Source organism: Lampris incognitus, chromosome 9 (assembly GCF_029633865.1).
Source record: "Lampris incognitus isolate fLamInc1 chromosome 9, fLamInc1.hap2, whole genome shotgun sequence".
Taxonomy (NCBI): domain Eukaryota; kingdom Metazoa; phylum Chordata; class Actinopteri; order Lampriformes; family Lampridae; genus Lampris; species Lampris incognitus.
The window spans coordinates 57,346,069-57,369,577 of record NC_079219.1 but is presented as its reverse complement, the minus strand read 5'-3'; the positions used below and the strand labels follow the sequence as shown (position 1 = coordinate 57,369,577).

The 23,509-nt window shown below is 47.7% G+C and overlaps 1 protein-coding gene across 1 annotated transcript in view; it reads right to left on the bottom strand.

Annotated features, from left to right (window-relative positions):
* Positions 1–14,382: 14,382 nt before the first annotated feature.
* The window catches only part of snx27b (sorting nexin 27b), a 29,972-nt gene continuing 20,845 nt past the window's right edge, over positions 14,383–23,509 (bottom strand). Inside the window, 9 exon segments of the mRNA XM_056287045.1 lie at positions 14,383–16,642; positions 16,800–16,848; positions 16,944–17,003; positions 17,845–17,983; positions 18,939–19,050; positions 19,053–19,077; positions 20,785–20,874; positions 21,259–21,422; positions 23,060–23,135. Of these exon segments, the coding sequence (XP_056143020.1) occupies positions 16,575–16,642; positions 16,800–16,848; positions 16,944–17,003; positions 17,845–17,983; positions 18,939–19,050; positions 19,053–19,077; positions 20,785–20,874; positions 21,259–21,422; positions 23,060–23,135 (783 nt within the window). The 3' untranslated portion in view covers positions 14,383–16,574.

Sequence of the window (23,509 nt, the reverse complement as noted above, 5' to 3'; positions counted from 1 at the left end):
GGCTAGAGAGATGGGCGTGAGAGATAAGAGGTGCTGAGAATCATCCCTCTGCAGGATTGGCCTGAAGCACAGTTGCTGTTTAGTGTTACCGGATACATAACGGTTGCATATCCACTGCTCCCCGAGTTTAAGATGGACTGCAGCCCTGCGAGACATTTGTGTGAACCGAGGATGTGAGACAGATAAGAGGGAAATGTTCTATTCCAAATCTCCACGGGGTGCAAAAGAAGCTTACATTCACAATAATGAAACATCCTTGAAAATTTCGGGACTATTGAGTCATGTAGATTTTGTTCTGCGGTTTCCTTGCTGTGCTCTCTGTGGGTGATTTATCACGATTGGCTTTTGTCTCCCACAGCTCGTAATTACCAAAACAACGAGTGACTGTTTCAAGGTTTTCGTATTTCCGAAACCTACCAAGCTTAGAATAAAATGCTTTCTCGGGTGTCCGGGTGGCGTGGCGGTCTATTCCGTTGCCTACCAACACGGGGAGTGTGGGTTCGAATCCCCGTGTTACCTCCGGCTTGGTCGGGCGTCCCTACTGACACAATTGGCCGTTTGTGCGGGTGGGAAGCCGGATGTGGGTATGCATCTTGGCCGCTGCACTAGCGCCTCCTCTGGTCGGTTGGTTGGGGGGGGGGAATAGCGTGATCCTCCCACGCGCTACGTCCCCCTGGTGAAACTCCTCACTGTCAGGTGAAACGAAGCGGCTGGCGACTCCACATGTATGGGGGGAGGCATGAAGTCCTCCCCGGATCGGCAGAGGGAGTGGAGAGGCGACCGGGACGGCTCGGAGGAGTGGGGTAATTGGCTGGATACAACTGGGGGAGAAAAAGGGGGGGGGGGGAAATCTACAAAAAAAAGCTTTGTTTTTGTTCCGGTGTCATTTTGCTTAATGTGAGAAGCTGAGAAGTGACCAGCCTCCAACAGATGTTACATCTGGCTGTCACTCCTTTAACGATTGGTTTGCTAAACGCCTGTAACCTGTGAGGACGCACCACGGGCAACGAATTTGACACCGACGCTGTGTACTTAAAATGGCCGTGGGTGGAGATTTTAATCTGAAACACATTTTATTTCTCATTTCGGGGCAAGAAGATATCCGAGCTGTTACAGCGTGTAGTTATTAAAGCCTGCCTTCGGCTGGCTGTCGGTGGAGGCCCTCCGGGGTCTGTCAGCCCCGCCTACCGCAGGCTACAGTTTCTCGGATCTTCTCTTGTTTGTAGACAAGGAAGAGTTACTTGAATTCCACAATGTGAATAAATTTAAATCGAAATTAAAATTTGTCTTACATTTGCTCTGGGCTGGACTTCCGCGTACGCCTCGGCTTCCCGCGGTGTTCACATCCCCGAGTCTCATCAGTGTTTTCTGCCTGACAGTCTCATCTGTGATTTCAGCTTGGGAGTGCGACACAGCCTGGCCCTCCTTCATTCCATACAGGGAACGGGGAGACGACGCCGGGGTCTTAGAAAGCTGTTGGGACCGTTTTGCATTCGAGTTACCTTTATGCTACTGCATTAGTGCTACAGGTTATGAAGCACGAATGTACTAATACCCAAGAAAAACAATCAGGGTAAGGCCCCATGCTCATCTCTTGCATCACAAGTTTCATCGTATCGTGTCATATTGTAAGTTATTAATTTTGTTTATTTATCTATTCCCCCCCCCACCCCTTTTCCTCCCCAATTGTACACGGCCAATTACCCTATTTCCCGAGCCGTCCCGGTCGCTGCTCCATCCCCTCTGCAGACCACCACATGCCTCCTCTGATACATGTGGAGTCGCCAGCTGCCTCCTTTCACCAGACAGTGAGGAGTTTCACCAGGGGGACGTAGCGCGTGGGAGGATCCCGCTATTCCCCCCCAGTTCCCCCTCCCCCCCCCCGAACAGGCGCCCCGACCAACCAGAGGGAGGCGTTAGTGCAGCGACCAGGACACATACCCACATCCGGTTTCCCACCCGCACGGCCAATTGTGTCTGTGGGGACGCCCGACCAAGCCGGAGGTAACACTGGGATTCGAACCGGCGATCCCTGTGTTGGCAGGCAACAGAACAGACCGCTTTGCCGGTCAATCATTTTTGACAAAGCGTGTAGTTTCACAAAGAGGGTGGGTGTTGTGGCAATACCACACCAGATTACTTATTCGTCTAAACACAGAGGATTCAGAGATAGTTCTTTGCGGTACTATCATGCAGTACTATCATGCAGTACTATCACGCAGTACTATCACGCAGTACTATCACGCTTTATTAAATGCTTGCAAGCTCTGCACACAAAGCGCAGATACCAGAGTGCATGCCGATCAGTACAGTGCAGTCTCTATAATAAGGGCAATTTTCTGTTCTTCTCCTCCTTATCTGGTTTTCCAGCTCACATCCCACCAAGGCCGTTTCTCCAATTACTTTGTACAAACTTTGCGACGCCCGCTGAGTTTCTCACACATTCGCCTATCAGCTAACAGTTAACAACAGGCCTTTATTTGTTCACGCGGAGAAGACACTTTATAACACTACCTTTGTCCTTTTACATATTAACTTTTAAGCATCTATCCAAGCAATAGAGACTCAAGCTAAACACGGTACAGGTCAGTCTTTCTCAGCCCAGTCCTCGAGGACCCCCCTATCCTGCAGATTTTCATTGTAACCCTGCATAGGTAGCCCCGCTTGTACTTACTCGACCAATCATCTCGCAGCACTTCATTATGCAAGGTGTGCAACGTCTGACAAAATTCATTGCGGATTGGTTGAATAACTACAAACAGGTACCTATTCAGGGTTGCAAAGAAAATATGCAGGATAGGGGTTCCTTGAGGACTGGGTTGAGAAACACTGGTACAGGTCATACATGGTCAAAGATTAAAAAGCAAGCAAACATATATGATTAAATAGCACACAAACTGCCTTCACAACGGCTCCTGGTTATGGGTACATTTCTAATTTGAAACAGTCGTTGAACAAAACAATTTCTGCAAGAGCACAGATTCCAAAGCTGAAACTCTAGAGTCCAGTTGCTCATTAATAATTCTGAGTGCTGTGTGCTTGCAGCCCTACGCATGCTGCTAGCGAATGAGGTTCAGATTGTGTTTTTTTTTCTGGGAGGGGGATTTCCCCCCCCTTTTCTCCCCAATTGTACACGGCCAATTACCCCACTCTTCCCGAGCCGTCCCAGTCGCTGCTCCACTCCCTCTGCCGATCCGGGGAGGGCTGCAGACCACCACATGCCTCCTCTGATACGTGTGGAGTCGCCAGCCGCTTCTTTTCACCTGACGGTGAGGAGTTTCACCAGGGGGACGTACCCAGATAGCAAAATCGCTATGGCTCGGACCCGTCCCACACCTGACACTGTCACCCGGACCATATACCGCGTGGAATGATGGCACTTGGGCGGTCCGCTCCTGTTTGCCAGATCTGGGCCAGAACCAAGCCATAGCAATGTGCCACATATTTGCCAAAGGTGGCCCATATTTGTTTTGTGATATTTGGGCCATATTCACCATTTACCACACGGGCCACTTCAGGGTCACATCCAGATTACATGTTGCCGAGAGCACCGCATTTTTGCCAAAAAGGCCCCACATTTGCTATTATACATGTGGGCCACTTCAGGCTCACATCCATTTTGTCAGGGCCAGAAGAAGGCCATCAGTGCCGCATCACTGCCTGAAGTGGCCCACATCCGGATGCTATCTGGGCCGGTTTCCCACCTGCAGACACCGCCAATTGTGTTTGGAGGGACGCCCAACCAAGCTGGAGGTAACACGGGGATTCGAACCAACGATCCCCGTGTTGGTAGGCAACGGAATAGACCGCTACGCTACCCGGACGCCTCAGATCTAGTGTTTGATTGACCGGAGGGAAGTCATAGGTCACCTTGGTCTGCTGCATAATGCTCTTCTTACAAGTCAAGCACCCTCCCATCTGCACACACATACACATAAAGAAACGCTCGTTTACCCACCCCACACGATCCTACATTTGCATGTAAATGCACACGCACACACACACACAAATTGATTTCTCTTCAGCCTGCGTTTCTTTTAAATCTCAACTTCAGTTCAACAGCCCCAGAAAGTTGCTGCTGCAGTGTTCGACGCCTGAATGGCAAAATGGTAATTGGTTGTGATGGATCGGGCAGTGAACGCGTCGCCTTCTCAAATAAAACACCCCCCCCGATTCTCGAACCATCCGGTCATGCATCATATCTTCTATTTTCTGGTCATTCTGCATTCAATCGAACTGCTGGTTTGAAAAAGGACGCAGAGGCACAGCGGCGGGTAGGGGTGGGGTGAAGTTAATGAGGCAGAGAAAAGAAGGGAGAATCATGGAAGGGGAAAAAAGGGAAGGAGAGGGTAGAGATGGAGGGTAGATCTGCATGGAAGGAGGGCGATGAACTGGAGAAGAAAGACGAGAGGCGTGTGGGGAGAACTGGGCCTCCGCATGGACCCGAGATGGAGCAAAAGGGGGGCAGAGACAAGAAATGCTGACAGAGCGAATGGGGACCAATAAGGTTTTATAACTGATTGGCCATTAAGGAGGGGGAGGGGGAGGAGGAGGAGTGGAGCGGCCCTCCTCTGGGGATATCGCTGCTGGTAAACTGTACTTAGATCAGCATTTAGGGGAGCCTGGCCGTACATCCTGTCCCGCGAGTGGGTGTCTCCATCCCCGCGGGTCTGACACTCTCGGGCAAACATCCTCCCTCAGATTAAATGAACCAGTTTTAATGAATCGCCTTTAGTATAATTAAATGCGGCTGAATTTTGGCTTGGCGGGCCCGTCATTTGGAACACTTTTGGAGAGCGTTGAAATGATTGGTGGTTTAACCGATTGTTCAGTTGACAGAACATTAATCGATTATAATTTCAGTAACCGATTCATCGTTTTAGACACATATCGGATAAAAAGGCCAAATATTTGCTGCCTTTGTCCAGTTCATGTTGTAATAAGAATGAATACTTGAGGGGTTTTTTGGTTGCTGGTCAGACTAAGTAAAGAGTTGTAAGACACCACTTGGGGGGCTCTGGGAAGTTGTGATGGGCATCAGTCTTTATGTTTGACATTTTAAATGATTGATTGACTAGAAGACTGAACTGAAGGTCCTGGGTCTGGGGTCTCCGTTATGCTGTGGGGGGCATTTTAATGGCATGGTTTGGATCCAGAGGGCGGCACAGTGGCGCAGTAGTTAGCGCGGTAGCCTCACAGCAAGAAGGTCCTGGGTTTAAACTGTGGGGTTGTCCAACCTTGGGGGGGGGGGGGTCGTCCCGGGTCGTCCTCTGTGTGGAGTTTGCATGTCCTCCCCGTGTCTGTGTGGGTTTCCTCCGGGTGCTCCGGTTTCCTACCACAGTTCAAAGACATGTAGGTCAGGTGAATCGGCAACACTAAATTGCCCCGAGGTGTGAATGTGTTGAGCCTGTGATGGTCTGGTGGTGATGGATAGGCTCCAGCATCCCTGCGACCCTGAGAGAAGGTTAAGCAGTTTGGATAATGGATGGATGGACTGGATGACTGAATAGATTAGAATAGAACCGATAATGAAAATAATCCTCAGTTGCAGCCCTAGCACTGGAGCTGATTAAAAGGACTTCAAACTTCTTATGAGCTGTGAAAGTCTAGACAGGGGCACTTCACTGAGCTCCACACTTCCTCTGTCTGAATCCTCAGAGCTTTTGCCTAACGCTGGTGAAAAAGTTGGCTGTGGCACATGTCATAAATCACGACATCTTCCCCTGCCAGCGGCTCTGTCATCTGGCTGCTCTGTGTGTAAAGCTCTTGGGGGGGGGGGTTCTGTTTAGGACAAACAAATAGAAGAGGAGATTCCTGTCATACTGACCACGTGCAGGAGAATAAAATGATAAAATAATATCTACTACTACTTTCGGCTGCTCCTGTTAGGGGGCGCCACAGTGGATCATCCGTTCCCATTTCTTCCTGTCCTCTGCATCTTCCTCTGTCACACCAGCCACCTGCATGTCCTCCCTCACCACATCCATAAACCTCCTCTTTGGCCTTCCTCTTCTCCTCTTCCCTGGCAGCTCCATATTCAGCATCCTTCTCCCAGTATACCCAGCATCTCTCCTCCACACATGTCCAAGCCATCTCAATCTTGCCTCTCTTGCTTTGTCTCCAAACCGTCCAATTTGAGCTGTCCCTCTAATGTAATCATTCCTAATCCTGTCCTTCTTCATCACTCCCAATGAAAATCTTATAGTCTTCAACTCTGCCACCTCCAGCTCCACCTCCTGTCTTTTCATCAGTGCTACTGTCTCCAAACCATATAACATAGCTGGTCTCACAACCATCTTGTAAACCTTCCCTTTAACTCTTGCTGGTACCCTTCTATCACAAATCACTCCTGACACCCTTCTCCACCCACTCCACCCTGCCTGCACTCTCTTCTTCACCTCTCTACTGCACTCCCCGTTACTTTGGACAGCTGACTCCAAGTATTTAAACTCATACGCCTTCATCACCTCCACTCCTTGCATCCTGACCATTCCACTGTCCTCCCTCTCATTCACACATATGTACTCCGTCTTGCTCCTACTGACTTTCATTCCTCTTCTCTCCAGTGCATACCTCCACCTCTCCAGGCTCTCCTCCACCTGCACCCTACTCTCACTACAGATCACAATGTCATCACAAACATCATAGTCCACAGAGACTCCTGCCCGATCTCGTCCGTCAACCTGTCCATCACCATTGCTTTTCCGTCAACCTATCCATCACCATTGCTTTTCCGTCAACCTATCCATCACCATTGCGATAAAATAATATAATAATGATAATAATTTTATCTATGTAGCACCTTTTAAAACACACAGTTACAAAGTGCTTCGCATATAGGATAAAATACACATACAAATACAAGTATTTTTGGTTTTTTTTGTGTTGATTTTGATATACTATATTAATCCTCGGTGGCACATTGGCGCAGTGGTTAGTGCAGTCGCCTCACACAAAGAAGGTTCGAGCCCCAGGATACTCCAACCTTGGGGGTCGTCCCGGGTCGTCCTCCGTGTGGAGTTTGCATGTTCTCCCCACCTCTACGTGGGTTTCCTCCGGGAGCTCCAGTTTCCTCCCACAGTCCAAAGACATGTAGGTCAGGTGAACTGTCCCTAGGTATGAATGTGTGTGTGTGTGTGTGTGTGTGTGTGTGTGTGTGTGTGTGTGTGTGTGTGTGTGTGTGTGTGTGTGTGTGTGTGTGTGTGTGTGTGTGCGTGGGCCCTGTGATGGGTGTCTCCCGCCTGCTGCCCAATGGCTGCTGGGATAGGCTCCAGCATCCCCGCGACCCTGAGAGCAAGATAAGCAGTTCAGATAATGGATGGATGGATATTAATCCCTGTGGGGAAATTCCTCTCTGCATTTAACCCATCCTAGCTGTGTAGCTAGGAGCAGTGGGCAGCAGCTGTGCAGCGCCCGGGGATCTTCTCCAGTTCGTCTTGCCACGCCTCAGTCAGGGGCACAGACAGGAGTATTAACCATAACATGCATGTCTTTTTGATAGTGTGGGAAGCCGGAGCACTCGGAGAAAACCCACCGCAGACATGGAGAGAACATGCAAACTCCACACAGAGGACGACCTGGGATGACCCCCAAGGTTGGACAACCCCGGGGTTCGAATTCAGGACCTTCTTGCCGGATGTATGCATACATACGTACTATGTCTAACACATGAAAGTAAGCACACCTACATACCTACATGAATACATACACACACACACACACACACACACACACACACACACACATATGCATGATGCATAGAGAAAAATGAGAGCACACAACCAAAATAAATAAAACTAAAAGAAAACAGAGTATTTTTAAAAAAAAAGGCTAATCTATAGAAGTGAGTTTCAGCAGCTGCTTAAAAGAAACCACAGATCCAGCAGATCCGATGGAATGGGAAAGGCTGTTCCAAAGTTTAGGAGCTACAACTGCAAAAGCGCGGCCACCTCTGGATTCAAAATAGGAACGGGGGAAAAACAAAAGGCCTTGATCAGATGATCTGAGTGGCCGACTGTTAGAATAGGGGCTTAACAACTCTGCTATCTATGCAGGGGCCAGGCCATGCAAGGCCTTGTTCGAATTAGTACTATTTTGAAATCAATTCTGTGTTTTACTTGAAGTCAACGAAGGGAGGCAAGAATTGGGGTGATGTGTGACTGACGACTAGTTTTTGTTAACAGCCTAGCCGCTGCATTTTGAACCAACTGAAGGTGAGCAAAAAAAGGCTTGAGTAATGCAAGTAAAGAGGGAGTTACAGTAGTCTAAGTGAGAAAAGATTGAGGTATGCACTAGAAGTTCCAAGTTTTTGGCAGATAGTATAGGTCTGATTTTTGCAATATTTCTCAACTGAAAAAACAAACAGACTGAATGAGCTTAGTAATATGAGGTTCAAAGTTCAAATGTTGGTCAAAAGGAATAAAGATTCTACGAGGCAGTCTTAATGTTGCTAGAAGGGGGCCCATTTAGGAACTGGCTTCCTCTGTAAAACAATCAGGGCCAATCACAAGGACCTCAGTTTTGTCAGACTTGAGATGGAGGAAATTTTGAGACTTCCAAATTGTAACAGAAGCTAGGCAGTCATGAATGGTGGTAAAGTTATTGGGGTTATTAGGTTTAAACAAGAAGTAAAGATGTGTGTCATCGGCATAACAATGGTAAGAGATACTATTGGAGAAGTTAAGCAGATGGCCCAGAGGTAGCATGTATAATGAAAACAGAATAGGTCCAAGGATCGACCCTTGTGGGACCCCACATATGCAAGAAGTGGAGGAAGACGCAAAATTGTTAATGTGAAGATTGAGGTGCCTGTCAGACAAGTAAGAGGAAAATCAATTTTGAATACAGTACCAGAGATACCAACCCAGTTCAGTAGTCTATCAATTAGAATGGCATGATCAATAATGTCAAAGTAAAACTAAAATGGAATATTCACCTTTATCTGTACGCAAATGTCGTTACTTACTTTAAGCAGTGCTGTTTCAGTGCTATGTTTTCAATGGAAGGCAGATTAAAATTTATCAAAGATATTGTGTCCCTCAACCAGTTGGAGAAGCTGATGAGCGACAACTTTTTCAAGAATTTTAGAAATGAAGGGGAGTTTAGAAATGGGCCTGTATGTAGTTAGCTAAATCAGTGGTATCTGGGGGGGGGGGGTGAGGAGAGGGAAGACATTGCTATCATAAAATAGTAAGAGGTATGCAACCAGAGGAGAGAGATTGATTGACAATAGAGAGAAGGCAGGGGGGCAGTGACTGGCAGGACCTGGACCAGGACCAGAAATTTGGTTGGAATTATATCTGCAGGGCAGGACGATGGAAGCATATAAGAAACTATATCCAAAAGATCTTGCGTGGAAACAGGGTTGAAATCAGATAGCAGAACAGGGCAGGTATCCCGATCAGAGTGATAAACTCCAAGATTGAAATTTAATCAAGACCACTGATCTTGTCAACAAAGAAATTTAGAAACTTAGTCATCAGAGGAGGTGGCAGGAAATCCAGGATGAGCAGGATTCAGAAGTTGGTTGATAATATTAAACAAAAACCTAGGTGATGCTTATTAGTTTTGATCAGGCCAGAGAAATCAGATGCCATGCATCCTTGATGAGTTGATTGAGCATGGTTAATAGCACCTTCATGTGAAAGTAGTGAACATGGAGGTTTGATCCCCCCCCACCCCCATCTACACTCAGCTTTTCTATAATCTCTTCAATGGCATTGAAAGGAATCATTATTCCAAGGGGATGGGTTGACAGCTGGGGCTAGTCTGGTCTTATTTGGAGCAACAGTATAAAGAGCTAAGGAGCTCAGTTCATTAAACCAGTTAAAACAGTCATTAATACCGGAAAACTTAGGAATTGTCTTGGACATATCAGAGAAGAGAGCTGAAAACCTTGCAGTCGTGCCTTTGGTACCAAAGGGCGACTGCAGTGTCTGCCTGCAGTTCTGTCACGAATATGCACACACACACACACACACACACACACACACGCACGCACGCACACACGCACACACACACACACACACGTGCACAGGCACGTGCAACACACATACACATACTCACACAATGCTAAAACGAGGACCCTGCTGCAGACCTAATGCAGTAACCACTCATTCTCACCCTCCCCTCTTTCTATGTCTGTCTCACACACATACACACTCATTGCTGCTTTTAAAAAGTTGTGCATTGCTGTCAAATCGCTATTGTGTCTGCTCAAGCAGAAAAATAAGACAGGGAAAGAATACAGAGAAGGCGAGAGAAGGCCAAGACTAGTTTCTTATGTAATCGATGAGAGCTTAGTCGATAAGATAAATCTTAGAGAAATGAAATAGAAAAACTTCAATTATAGAGCTCAGCAAAAAGACAGAAGCACACCATAAGCTATCTTGATAGCTTAGCCAGACCTTCTATGATACATTTCTTTGCCTGTTGTGTCCTGTGATAATATGACCTTGACTAAGGTACGATTTGATAGATAGATAGATAGATAGATAGATAGATAGATAGATAGATAGATAGATAGATAGATAGATAGATAGATAGATAGATAGATAGATAGATAGATAGATAGATAGATAGATAGATAGATAGATAGATTAGATCAAGATACAAGACCACCCACTTTAAACTACAAATCTACACCTTCATTTAATGTGGTTAGGGTGTAAACAGAAGCAGGCCAGCGTCAAAGTCTCTGATCACCGCAAGATGCCTTCCAGGCCAGTTAGATGTCTCTAAGGGATCCAGATGTTCTAAGCTAACGTGCAACACCTTCCCCAGTCAATAGCTTTTAATTACTGGGTGTTGATGGCTCAGTGTGGGTCGATATGGAATAGCCATATCACTGTCTAATGGATAATTGTCTCCAAGATCTTATCAAGAGACAAGGGAGTTGGGGAAAAGAAAGGAAAGAGAGGAGGGGATAACTGGAGAGAAGAATGAAAAGGGATTGAGCACACAAAGGGGAGTGAGGGAAACAAAGGTGGAGTGGGCGGGAGTGCGCTGTGCCAGAAAAGTAATAAATTCTTCCTTTTTGGGATAGCTTGCTTTGTTCGCCAACAAGCTCAAGTCAAATGGAGCTTCAGGCCAGGGGCAGCAGGCAACAGGCTCTCTGTTGATGAATTATTAAAGTTTTGACAGCTCGGTAGCCACTCGACTACCCCTTTTACACAGACAACTGCTTGTGGATTGTAGTTTTGTGTATCACTCAGGTGACTTAAAGTCACAAATTTACAAAACACTTGCCAACGCTGCTGTGGTCTGGTTCTCCAAAACCCAATAGTTTTGGCACTGCAATAGAAGAAAACCTTTAAAAAGATTATAAGGACCATGCACAATTTGTTTAATGAAATGTCTTTACACATGCTCAATAATTCAGGTATGAAAATCACAGAAAGTTGGGGCATCCGGGTGGCATGGCGGTCTAGTCCGTTACCTACCAACATGGAGATCGGCAGTTCGAATCCCCGTGTTACCTCCGGCTTAGTCGGGCGTCCCCACAGACACAGGTGGCCATGTCTTTGGGTGGGAAGCCGAATGTGGGTATGTGCCCTGGGTTAGGGTTACAAAAAAAAGAACAATTTACCACCAATGTTGTTTTTATGACTCAAGAAAAAAAATATTTTTATATAAAAAACAACTTTTGTGTTTTGTATGGATATTTCAAATATCTGTGTGGGGCTCCTAGGCTAAAAATCCTTTAGTTGATCCTAAGGAAGCCTCGTGCAAAGTTGGGCGCTTTTGTCCGCTCCGTAACGATTCGCCTAAACAAGCGCGCTAATGCCTCTGGACTACCACCGGCATCAGCCTCGCAGCTTGTCCTCTGCGTCTCTCCACACTACAAAAAATATAATAAAAATACAAAAACCTCACATGAAACCAGTGGCGCCCCCAGAAATGTTTCATAGGGGTGGCCAAATGGGGCCACTGAAAATCTTGGGGTGGCACACCAAAACCAAAAGCCATGACTGAATTTCGGGAATTCTATGCTGCTGTTGTAGTGTACTGTATAGGCTAGTGGAAAACTGTCAATATGAGAGTTAAGAAAAATATACATTATTGATTTAAATGAACAGCACCTAATGTAAGATATATCAGATAGAAGCATATTATGCATAGTCAGAAGCATATTCTACATATGCGACTCGTGGTTTGGGGGGGGCCAGCGGGGGGGCCAAGGATAGTATCAGGGTGGCCGTAGCCACCCCTGGCCACCCCTTGGGGGCGCCACTGCATGAAACACTACACCACATCGCATCACCTGCGACGGGGCGCCATTAAAACCCGACCCCCCGCACGCTGCCTATTAACCCACGAGACCCGCGTGCCAAAGCTAGCACGAGGCTAATTAAATTAGCCAAACACAGGTGAATAACACGGTCGAAATCAAAATTACAAATCATTTATACAATGGAGGGCAGACCAATAAGTCCGTTAGCGCCTCACGATACTGTGCGTATCAGCGTAACACCACTGTAAACAAACAAATCCAAGATAACGAAGAGCGCGTTATTAGAAAGCGCCGCTCACCAGCTCCGCTTCTCAGAGGTGTCACACCGGAAGAGCGTCCCCGGGGAACAAAAGGCGTGCGTTTAAAAGCGCCAGGGTGGAACCCACTTACAGGTAGGAACTAATTGTGGGGACGTTCACAACAATTAAAAAAAAAGATTTCAGGGAAACTAAAGAAATGGAATAAAATAAGAAATTTGGCTTGGCAACCCGTGCTCGGGCGCGATGTGAGCGCGGGCCAGCGGGGGAGGAGGGGGAGGGGAGGGGGGAGAATCGTGCTCGGGCAGCCGCCCGGCGTGAAGACCTGTTCCGTGTCTGTGACCTGTTCCGTCCCAGCTGGCTGCAGGTATCTCCACGTGTGCAGATGAACCGACCCAACTTCCTGTGATTCAGTGAAACGGTCCAACAGTTCGGCACTTAACATGTCTAAATCCTAGAGATCCTAGAGACCGAAAACGAGACCAGTTCAAAACATTTAAATGTGCAATCTGTCATGGCACGTGCCACCACAGCTGATGTGGGGTACTGGTCTGGGACATATCTGACCGTCGGTCAGCAACACTTGTCTACTGGTTTGAGGAAAGGAGGCCTCAGAAGGAACCGCATGCGATGCGGCACCGGCTGATTTTCCTCTTTCGCAAGTTATAAAATGAACGACATCTGACCAAAACCATGGCAGGCGTGGGCTGGATAGGCTGCTGTGTGCACCAGACTGTGCCTTTAAGTTCAGCTGATCTCACACCACTTTCCTCACTGCTCGCTGAAACATACACGTACAGGCGGGTGAGTGAAAGGAAAAGCCAACATAACGTGTCTTAGTGAGGCGTTGGGCCACCACGAGCCTCCAGAGCAGCTTCAGTGCTCCTTGTCATAGATTCTACAAGTCTCTGAACTCTGCTGGAGGGGTGGACACCGTTCTTCCAAAAGATGTCCCCTCATTTGGGGTTTCTATGGGGGGTGGTGAAGAGCGAGCGCCAAAATCTCCCATAGGTGTCCAACTGGGTTGAGATATGGTGACTGTGAAGGTCATAGCATATGATTTACATCATTTTCATCCTCATCAAACCATTCAGTGACCCCTCGTGCCCTGTGGATGGGGGGCATTGTCATCCTGGAGGAGACCGCTCCCATCAGGAGCGCTCATCATAGGGTAAAGGTGATCACTCAGAATAACTTTGTATTGACTTGCAGGGACCCTTCCCTCTAAGGGGACAAGTGGACCCAAACCATCCAGCCATCAATTATCCAAGCCACCTATTCCAGTCGGGGTGGTGCGAAGCTGGAGCCTATCCCAGCAGTCATTGGGCGGCAGGTGGGGAGACACCCTGGACTGGCCGCCAGCCCACCACAGGGCCGACACATTCACATCTGGGGGCATTTTAGTATGGCTGATTCACCTGACCTACATGTCTTTGGGCTGTGGGACGAAACCGGAGCACCCGGAGGAAACCCACACAGACATGGGGAGAACATGCAAACTCCACACAGAGGACGACCCCCAAGGTTGGACAACCCCAGGGTTCGTACCCAGGACCTTCTTGCTGTGAGGTGACCGCACTAACCACTGCGCCACTGTGCCACCCTCTGGACACGCCACTGTGCCACCCTCTGGACCCAAACCATGCCAGAAAAATGCCGCCCACAGCATAAGAGACCCCAGACCCCCTCACTGAAGGGGTCAACCATTCAGGTTTTTCCCTTGAATTTGTCACCCATCTGTATATAAACAGGCTGACTGTAAAAGAGTGTTCCCAACTGCCCAGATGAACCACCTCCAATTGTCCCTGCCTCCAAACCAATGCAAGAGCCGTGACCCATCTGCCATCCCAAGTATTTAAGAAAATAGGAATAATGCCGAAGAAACACGGGTACTTTGCATCAGTAAATCAGTTTATTTAAAAGAATATGATACAATTTATTACAGTAAGCGATTTAACCAAATACCAGTTTGTGATGCTGAAACGTAACATCACGACAATCTGCTGTTTGCCCATCTTCCGTCTTTTCACTTTGCATGATTCTTCAAAAGCCAAAACCTACCAGGTGAAAATACTGTACAACTGGAGATGCTAGCTTACTTAAATATCGCATATTATTGAAATAAATAAAGTTTAGGTTGACAAATGATACTTGTCTTCAGTCAGAGAGAGTTGAGAGAGAAGAGAGGGCTGGCTGAGAGATGTGACCGGTGGGCAGATGAGACGTCAAGACAATCCGCCATGTCGATGGTCGGGCCTTGTCCGGTCGACTGGGAAACATGGTGAGCCTTCAGAACTGGACATTTCAATCATAAAAGCTCAACACATTCAGCTGAACCCCCGTTAAAACCAACCGAACCTTGTTAAAAACGAGCGGTGCTGAACACCAGCGTGACTGTACCCTCCTCTGGGGCTCTGCTGCCTGCAGATGAAAAGATCATACTTTGTATTCTCACAGTACGCTCTCTCCACATGGCTGCGCTACACAGGAAGTTCCTCCTGCAGAACCATATGGTGGATGTCCATGTTAATCTACATATCATTCGGGTTGATAAACGACGTGGCGTGCCGGCCCTTCACTTCAGGTGACGTCATCTTACTACTCCTGCTGGGTGGAGTTCTAGACCTGACGAGGTGGTGTAATAGTATGACTAAGTACAGCTCCCAGAAAAATATATGGTCTTGCGGGTCACTAAATTACAGCGCTGTTGTGCAATCCGGGAGGGGGGGGCGACTCTTGGAGACGAACTAATGGCCTGTGATCTACTGCACTGTCAGACAAAGAGAGGACAGGGAGAGAGGGCCCCCTGCTGTCTCTACTGGGAAAAGCATGCTCAACAAGGTAGCACAGCCCCCTTTGTCTGAATAGCCTGGACTGTGCTTTTTTTTTTTTTTTCACATGGCCTGCCCTCTAAGGACGTGTAGAGCTTAATTTCATATATTGTAAACACGCACAATGCCAAAATCTAGCAAAGTTCCTGCATGATGCACCTTTATGCTATTTTACCTATTATCTTGCATATCAATAAAGTCCAAAATGACATTCAACTGAAATAAAAGAGGCCTATTGCAATATTATGTCATATATCTGCTTGTTTACTCATTTGGAAGTTGAAATACTATAATACTGAAGTTTAAAGTGCAAAAGTAGCATAGACTTGAACAATTACCTGCTCGCGTATCAAACATTTCGTTTTGTACGCCCAATAAAAATCGTTCACTATCGATGAGAACGCTGACCGGATGAAACGCCAGCGATCGGTCTCGCGCACTAAACTGGTCTGCCCTCTCTTTCAGCTGATTCTTTTTCTTCTCGTTTCCACTAATTTGAGTTCGTTTCTCTTAGAAATGCTGACGTCGGCGGCGCCAGACTTGAGAAAATAAATGTATGCGATTAAGGTTACTGTTTACATGACTCTCTTAGGGGGTCTCTCCATCCCCGTTCGGGCCCCCTCCCTCTCCGGTGGGAGCCGGGAGCGGGCCCGCTGTGAACATGCAGACTAAAGTAAACACCCTTATAAAAACACGCCCACGCCCGCTATTCAGCCGGCCAGTCAAACAGGTCGACGCTGCCACTCTCTTTCATAAAGCGAGGGGCCGGGCGTCCCTTTGTTGTGGCGCTCGGCAGACCCGTATCAGCATCTGTGATCAGTCTCTCTGAATGTGCTGCACCCTGTAGCTGGATGAAAGCCTTCACTGCTCCGGTTAGTTCCAGCTCCATCCTCTCTGTCCTCCTCCTCCGGATAGGTCTGCTGCACAGAAGGCTCGGGAACCTTCTCCGCCGACAGAATCACATTCGAGTCCAAGTACCTGCCAGTGAGACAGACTCTTCCCGGAATCCGCGTGTTTGAGTTTATGGAGTACCGCTGAGTTTATGTGTTACGTGGTTTTAAGTCATTTCTTAACTTTTGTCGGTTTGTTTTATAATGGCGCGTAACCTGTTTGGTTCGTAGTTGCCGGAGTGTCGTTGATGACTATGGAGTTAATAGCCGAGTGCCGTCAGGTCCTGGGGGGGCGGGAGCTGGGGGGGTGGGGGGTTGGATGAGGGCTGAACTGAACAGAGCTAATGATGAGGGAGGTGTAGAGTTAGGAGGTGATGATCTCCTCTCCTAGGTGCCTCCATCCCTTCTGTGCCTCAACAGCTGGAAGATATTCTGCAACAGGAAACGGTAATCAGGACGGAGATGCCCAATAAGACACGCGCACGCACACACACACACACACACACACACACACACACACACACACACACACAGCCGTTGGAACATGAACAGGACAGAGGCAGGCAAAGCCTTACCTTGCCACACATACCATCTTTACTGCAGTTCTTATTGTCCTTGTCCGTTGCCTCCTCTTCCACCTGTGGGATGCGGAAGCAGACAGACGCTATGAGCAGGGCGCCGCAGGGAGAGTGGGGTCATAGGTCACTGGACTGAGTGGACTCCAAATCCTTACCTCCTTCCTCCACTTGAGCTCACAGAAGACTCTCTCGAAGCACTCGTGCATGTAGTTGAACTGGACATCGGAGACCCGGGGGCGAACACGACAGGAGCGGCGCGCATGTAAGCGAGGCCACATGGAGGACAGACAAGACAAAATGTCACAAGGCTGCTTCACTTTTCTACTGATGGAATTTCCTTAGTTGTCTGAGAGGAGTTGAATTACAAAGACCAAATCCTTAGTAGAACCTGACTTGAATGTGCGAGGTCCTGCTTTTTGATAGCTTGAGTTATTTAGCTCCCCCCCTTTTCCTCCCCAATTGTACTTGGCCAATTACGCCACTCTTCCGAGCCGTCCCGGTCGCTGCTCCACCCCCTCTGCCGTTCCGGGGAGGGCTGCAGACTACCACATGCCTCCTCCGATACATGTGGAGTCGCCAGCTGCTTCTTTTCAGCAGGGGGACGTAGCACATGGGAGGTTCACACCATTCCCCCCAGTTCCCCAGGAGGCGCTAGTGCAGCAACCAGGACACATACCCACATCCGGCTTCCCACCCACAGACACGGCCAACTGTGTCTGCAGAGACGCCCGACCAAGCTGGAGGTAAGACGGGGATTTGAACCGGCGATCTCCGTGTTGGTAGGCAACGGAATAGACCGCCACGCCACCCGGACGCCCCACGTTTAGCTTTAACACGGGACTCGTAACCCGGATATTTGTTATTTGGGTTATCATTCCTTGACTTTGAACCCCGGACTTGTTGATGAAAGAAGTAATGAAAATTCAACTGTTGAAATACACAACTAGGAAATTCCATGATTCCAATGTTGGTCACGGACCAGGAAAGGCTGTTTACTAGAGTGGCTTAAGTACTTCAGTATTTGTATGTGACCGTGTGTGTATGTGTGATACACACATAGGGCGTGAAGATCTTGACCCAACGTGGTTTCTTCTCTCCTCGTGCGTACTCAAAGCAGAAGGCCATTCCTTCTTCATCCGTGTCCCACCTCTGCATCTCCCCCCAGTCGAACGCTATCACCTGGTTCTGGAAACAGGGAGGAAGAGATTGTTAAAGGGCGATTTGGTCTTTTTACGAACTGGATCTTATCTTTTTACGTTTCTGCCATCGTGCAAATCAGTCATGATATCCTTTTCCTCACCACTGCTGGACCATCAGTAGACAAAGCTTGACTATGGCGAATAGAGGATCACGCTATTTCCCCCCCCCCCCCAAACAGGCGCCCCGATTGACCAGAGGAGGTGCTAGTGCAGCGACCAGGACACACACCCATATCCGGCTTCCCAACCGTAGTCACGGGCAACTGTGTCTGTAGGGATGCCCGACCAAACCGGAGGTAACACGGGGATTTGATCCGGCGATCCCCGTGTTGGCAGGCAATGGACTAGACTTCCACGCCACCCAGACACCCCAAATGTCCAATATTATCAAATATGGTCCATCACACGGCTGAGCTACTTCCTGGTTCAGCTTCCATCCATCCATCCATTATCCAAACCACTTATCCTGCTCTCGGGGTCGCGGGGATGCTGGCGCTATCCCAGCAGCCACTGGGCCGCAGGCGGGGAGACACCCTGGACAGGCCGCCAGGTTCAACTTGCAAGAATGAGTATCTTCCTTACCGAAAGCAGTAGTAACTGTTGTTAAAGTAATCAGCCAGTGCAGATGAGAAGTCACACGTAGTAAGAAACCATGTGGTCTCACTCAGACACTAGGCATTGCTTTTGTTGTTGTTTAAAAGGGACAGATTTAAGTCTTGCGTTCAGTGGCCTCATAAGATGCCACGGGAAGCTCGTGAGTAAAACATTATCATGACAGACACGCACGATGGCAACAATCATGAAAATAAGACCTGGATTGTAAAAAAAAACAACGGAATTATCCTTTAAGCCTCTTTTAGACCAAAATCCTGGGATTTTCCTGGGCACGCACAGACACACAGGTACACACACACACACACACACATGCACTCCTGCCCTTGCCTCGAGCGTCCCTCCTCGGTGCAGGCGTGCAGTTTGAAGTGGTTTATGCTGATGGCTGTGATAACGTGGCCTTTACGTCGAGAGTCACAGGAGCAGTGGGGGAAGATGATCTCATTGTACCTTCACAAGTCCGCAACAAACTGAGATACTGAGAGGAGAGGAGAGGAGAGGAGAGGAGAGGAGAGGAGAGGAGAGGAGAGGAGAGGAGAGAGAGAAGAGAAAGACCTTTATAACACTGGACTTCCCATCATGGCAAAGTTATGGAACACAGTTTGAGGCCGACCAGCCTGAAGTCTAAGGAAGACTTAGCAGTGTGACCAACACAGTGGAGGGCTCAAGACAACTCGCCTATCTGTGTATTAACGTTCAAACTTCCCACTTTTGGAATGTTGCATTGCTTTTTTAATTTGGGCACGCCATCCTCGTATGTGCAAAATTACTTTCTAAATTTGACATTTTGTTTAAATTAAACTTTATTTACAAAAGGAGAAGTGAAAAGCATTTTTCAGCCCATCTTCAGCGTCATGCAGCTGCACACGCTCACATGTGGGATCTGAGAAGTGAACAGCTCAGCTGCAGCAGGTAGAGAAGAGTCTCCGGTGCTGGGTTTTCATTACACTCCATGGTATTTTTAGGCAAATGCTTCAGTTGAGAATAAGAAAAAGCTTGAATGGAAAAAGCCAGAATATTAGATTTTTTGGTTTGTGCTCACTAAAGGTGTAAAAATTGATGTGTCTGTTACGAGGTTATGCAACAAAGGGGACAGAACGAACAAAAAAAAAATCCCTCTCTGTTTTTCCCCCTGAATGTTTTTGTTCACGTAGTCTCGCACTGGGAATTTTGTTAATCACTGAAAGACAATATGCAAATGATTCTTAGAACAGAATCAGAATCAGGTTTATTGGCCAGGTAACGTTTGCACACATTCGTGGCTCTCACAGTTGTACTTAACACAGAATAACAACAAAATAATCTTCATATATATATATATATATATATATATATATATACACGCACAAGGATTGACTATATACAGGTGAAATGAGAGGCAAAAAAATTTCTCGTATTATTTTTGTAATTTTTTAAAAGTCTGCATGAATACTCTTAACATTTGCTATTTATTCTTCTGAATTTCCGAACTGGGATTTTTTTTTTGTTGGGATTTTTCCCCCTCCCCTTTTTCTCCCCAGTTGTACTTGGCCAATTACCCCACTCTTCCGAGCCGTCCCGGTGCTGCTCCACCCCCTTTGCCGATCCGGGGAGGGCTGCAGACTACCACATGCCTCCTCCCATACATGTGGAGTCACCAGCCGTTTCTTTTCACCTGACATTGAGGAGTTTCACCAGGGGGATGTAGCGCGTGGGAGGATCACGCTATTCCCCCAGTTCCCCCTCCCCCCCTGAACAGGAGCCCTGACCAGCCAGAGGAGGCGCTAGTGCAGCGACCAGGACACGTACCCTCATCCAGTTTCCCACCCGCAGACACGATCAATTGTGTCTGTAGGGACGCCCGACCAAGCCGGAGGTAACACGGGGATTCGAACCGGCGATCCCTGTTTTGGTAGGCAATGGAATACACACTACGCTAACTGGACGCCTTAAACCTTTGAAACCGCTACTCAAAAAGTTAGCACCTCCCACGACTTCTGCAGCTCCCCCTGGAGGACCACATTAAGGGCATTTCCAGCTTTGCTAGAGCTGCTTTGTGGAGGGAGACAGGGAGGATGGGCGACAGGCAGTGTGTGACACAGGCTTTGAAATACTGTGCAATGAGTCAACAACACAACCCCTGTCTGTCTGTCTGTCTGTCTGTCTGTGTGTGTGTATGATGTGGACCTGTGAGGGACAGACTGACCGTGGTCATCTTCTTCTGCTCAGCCAGCTTCTGCAGCTGGTAGGATTTCTGCTCGGTCTTGATGAAGGCCTTCTTCACCTCATCCACAGCCTGCGAGGGGATGAGGCATAGAGTTTGTTATAAACCACACAAAAAGCAGAACTCACAAATGGCGACAAACACACACACAAAGCACAAATACACAAAAACATGTGCACGAACACATGCTTGCACTCAATATCGATATACAAAACATACACTAACACACAAAAGCTGCATGTGTAGACACACATGTGCAGCCATAAACACACAAAAACAAGCACAAAAAATACAAGTACACACACAAAAATGTGCACTGAAAAGCATACACACACTTGCACTCACAATATCAAGCGACAATATAAATGCAAACAATGAAGTACATGTACACACTTACACATGTAAAAACATCTGCACACACTTACACACAAACAGCACAACAAGAAAGACTCGGACCTGGTGAAAACAGTAGCTGATGGCCAGCTGGTTATCACTGAGCAGGATCTCTTCTTCGGTGGTGAAGAGCCACTTGCGCAGGGTGAGGCAGGTCCCTGGCACAGCCGAGGTGTAGTTCTGGACGTACAGCTTGTGGGGAACTCGTTGGGGGCGAGGCTTTCGCACTGTGATGGTGGTGTATGGGGCGGGGGTGGGGGTGCACAGGAAGACAGAGAAAAGGGGAGGAGATGAGAGCACCATTTAGCGATTTCTTAACATGTCAGTCCTTCATGGTCAGTTGATAAGGAAGGAAGATTATGTAAGATTATGTGCACACTAAAAGAGGCGCACGCACACACACACACACACACACACACACACACACACACACACACACACACACACTGCATGCCTTAAAACACCCTTGACAAGCACAGCATTTTACCACATACAGGGGGGCTTTCAGCTCTTTCAGCTTCATGCTTTTGTGAGCATGTGTGAGCATGTGTGTTTGTGTGTGTGTGTGTCGTGTCTGATTGCGTTGGTATAGTGAGTGTGACCAGACTCATTAATGATGCCACTGAGTGGTCCTCATCCAATGTGGAACAGACTGAGAAAGACATAGAAAGAAAGAGAGAGAGCGAGCGGGAGAGAGAGAGAGAGAGATGGAGAGGGCGCGAGAGAGAGAGATGGAGAGGGAGCGAGAGAGAGAGAGAGAGAGAGAGGAGAGAGAGAGAGAGAGAGAGAGAGGGAGAGAGAGAGAGAGAGAGAGAGAGAGCGAGAGAAAGAGATGGAGAGGGAGCGAGAGAGAGAGATGGAGAGGGAGCGAGAGAGAGAGAACGACAGAGAGATGGAAAGGGAGCAAGAGAGAGCAGGAGAGAGAGTGGGAGAGGGGGTGAGAGAGAGAGAGAGCAGGAGAGAGAGAGCAGGAGAGGGGGCGAGAGAGAGAGCACAGTGAGCACAGCCTGGCCATGGAGAAAGGCAAACACAGACAAACCTACCCAGAGAGGACAGACAGGCTGTGTTTCACTGTGGTCAAGGAGTGGTGGAGAGGGAGCTCCTCTTATTGACCACATGTGACAAATACAAACATATAAGAAAAGAATACCACCCCAAATGCACAAAAACACAAATACATGTTGACTCTGCCCAGGCAACCCCCTACTTATTAGGGTAGAAAGCCCAATGTTCATATAGTAGCTGCCACAAAGTGAGGGACAACGAGGGACAAAAATCACTTCATTAATATATGTCTGTCTGTTTGTTTGCTTGTTTGTGTGGTTTGTTTGTTTCAACTGTCTTATCTTGTTTGTATTGTTTGTTATGATATTAAGTATTTTGTATCATATGTTATTAATGCTTTGGCAATATGAGAATTCTTGTCATGCCAATAAAGCACATTTGAATGTGAATTTGAATTTTGAGAGAGAGAGAGAGAGGGAGAGAGAGAGGGAGAGAGAGGGAGCAGGAGAGAGGAATGGAGCAGACAGGAGAGAGGAATGGAGTGGACAGGAGACACTCGCGATAGCCTGTAGTGAAGCATCAATAATTCATCTAACAGGCAACGAGGGACAGCCTCCATCAAGACTCTCCCATCCTATAAAGGCACTCAAGACACAACAGGAACGAGCTCTCTACATACAGAGAGAGCTACCGGGAGGGAAAAGTACTGCGGGGCGTGGGGAGGGCATGGAGACTGACTCAGAGAGAGACAGGGCAGAGAGAGAGGGAGGGAGAGAGAAAGAGATTGAGATTCAAATGGATGGTGTGAAGAGAGGGAACGTTGTTCAGCGACACTAAAGAGCGCTCTCTCCACCTCTACAACAGACACACTGTGTTCTGTCTGTGCTGCTCTCCATCAGACCCTGGGGGTGGATGTGTAACCGTGAGTAGATGAGCTACAGAAAGACGACTTCATGATATGGAAGAGAGGCTGGAGAGCGAGAGAGAGACCAAATGATGATATTCCAAAAAAAGGTTCAGATCTCAGGAGGTTCTACCAAAGTTCTATATTGGTACTAAACATGCAGAGTACTGTACACACTGCACCTATTAAATCCAAGTCCACTGGACATTTTAATGAAGCAGTTCATGAGATGAGAGGGAAAGCACACCGGGCTTTCTACGCCATAAAAAATATACAAAACAGAGATACCAGTTCGAATGTGGTTAAAATTAACTGAGTGTGTTATTGAAGCAGTTGCACTCTATGGCACCGAGGTGTGGCGTCCACTTAACAGAAAAAATACTTCTCAGTAGGATGATCACCCCA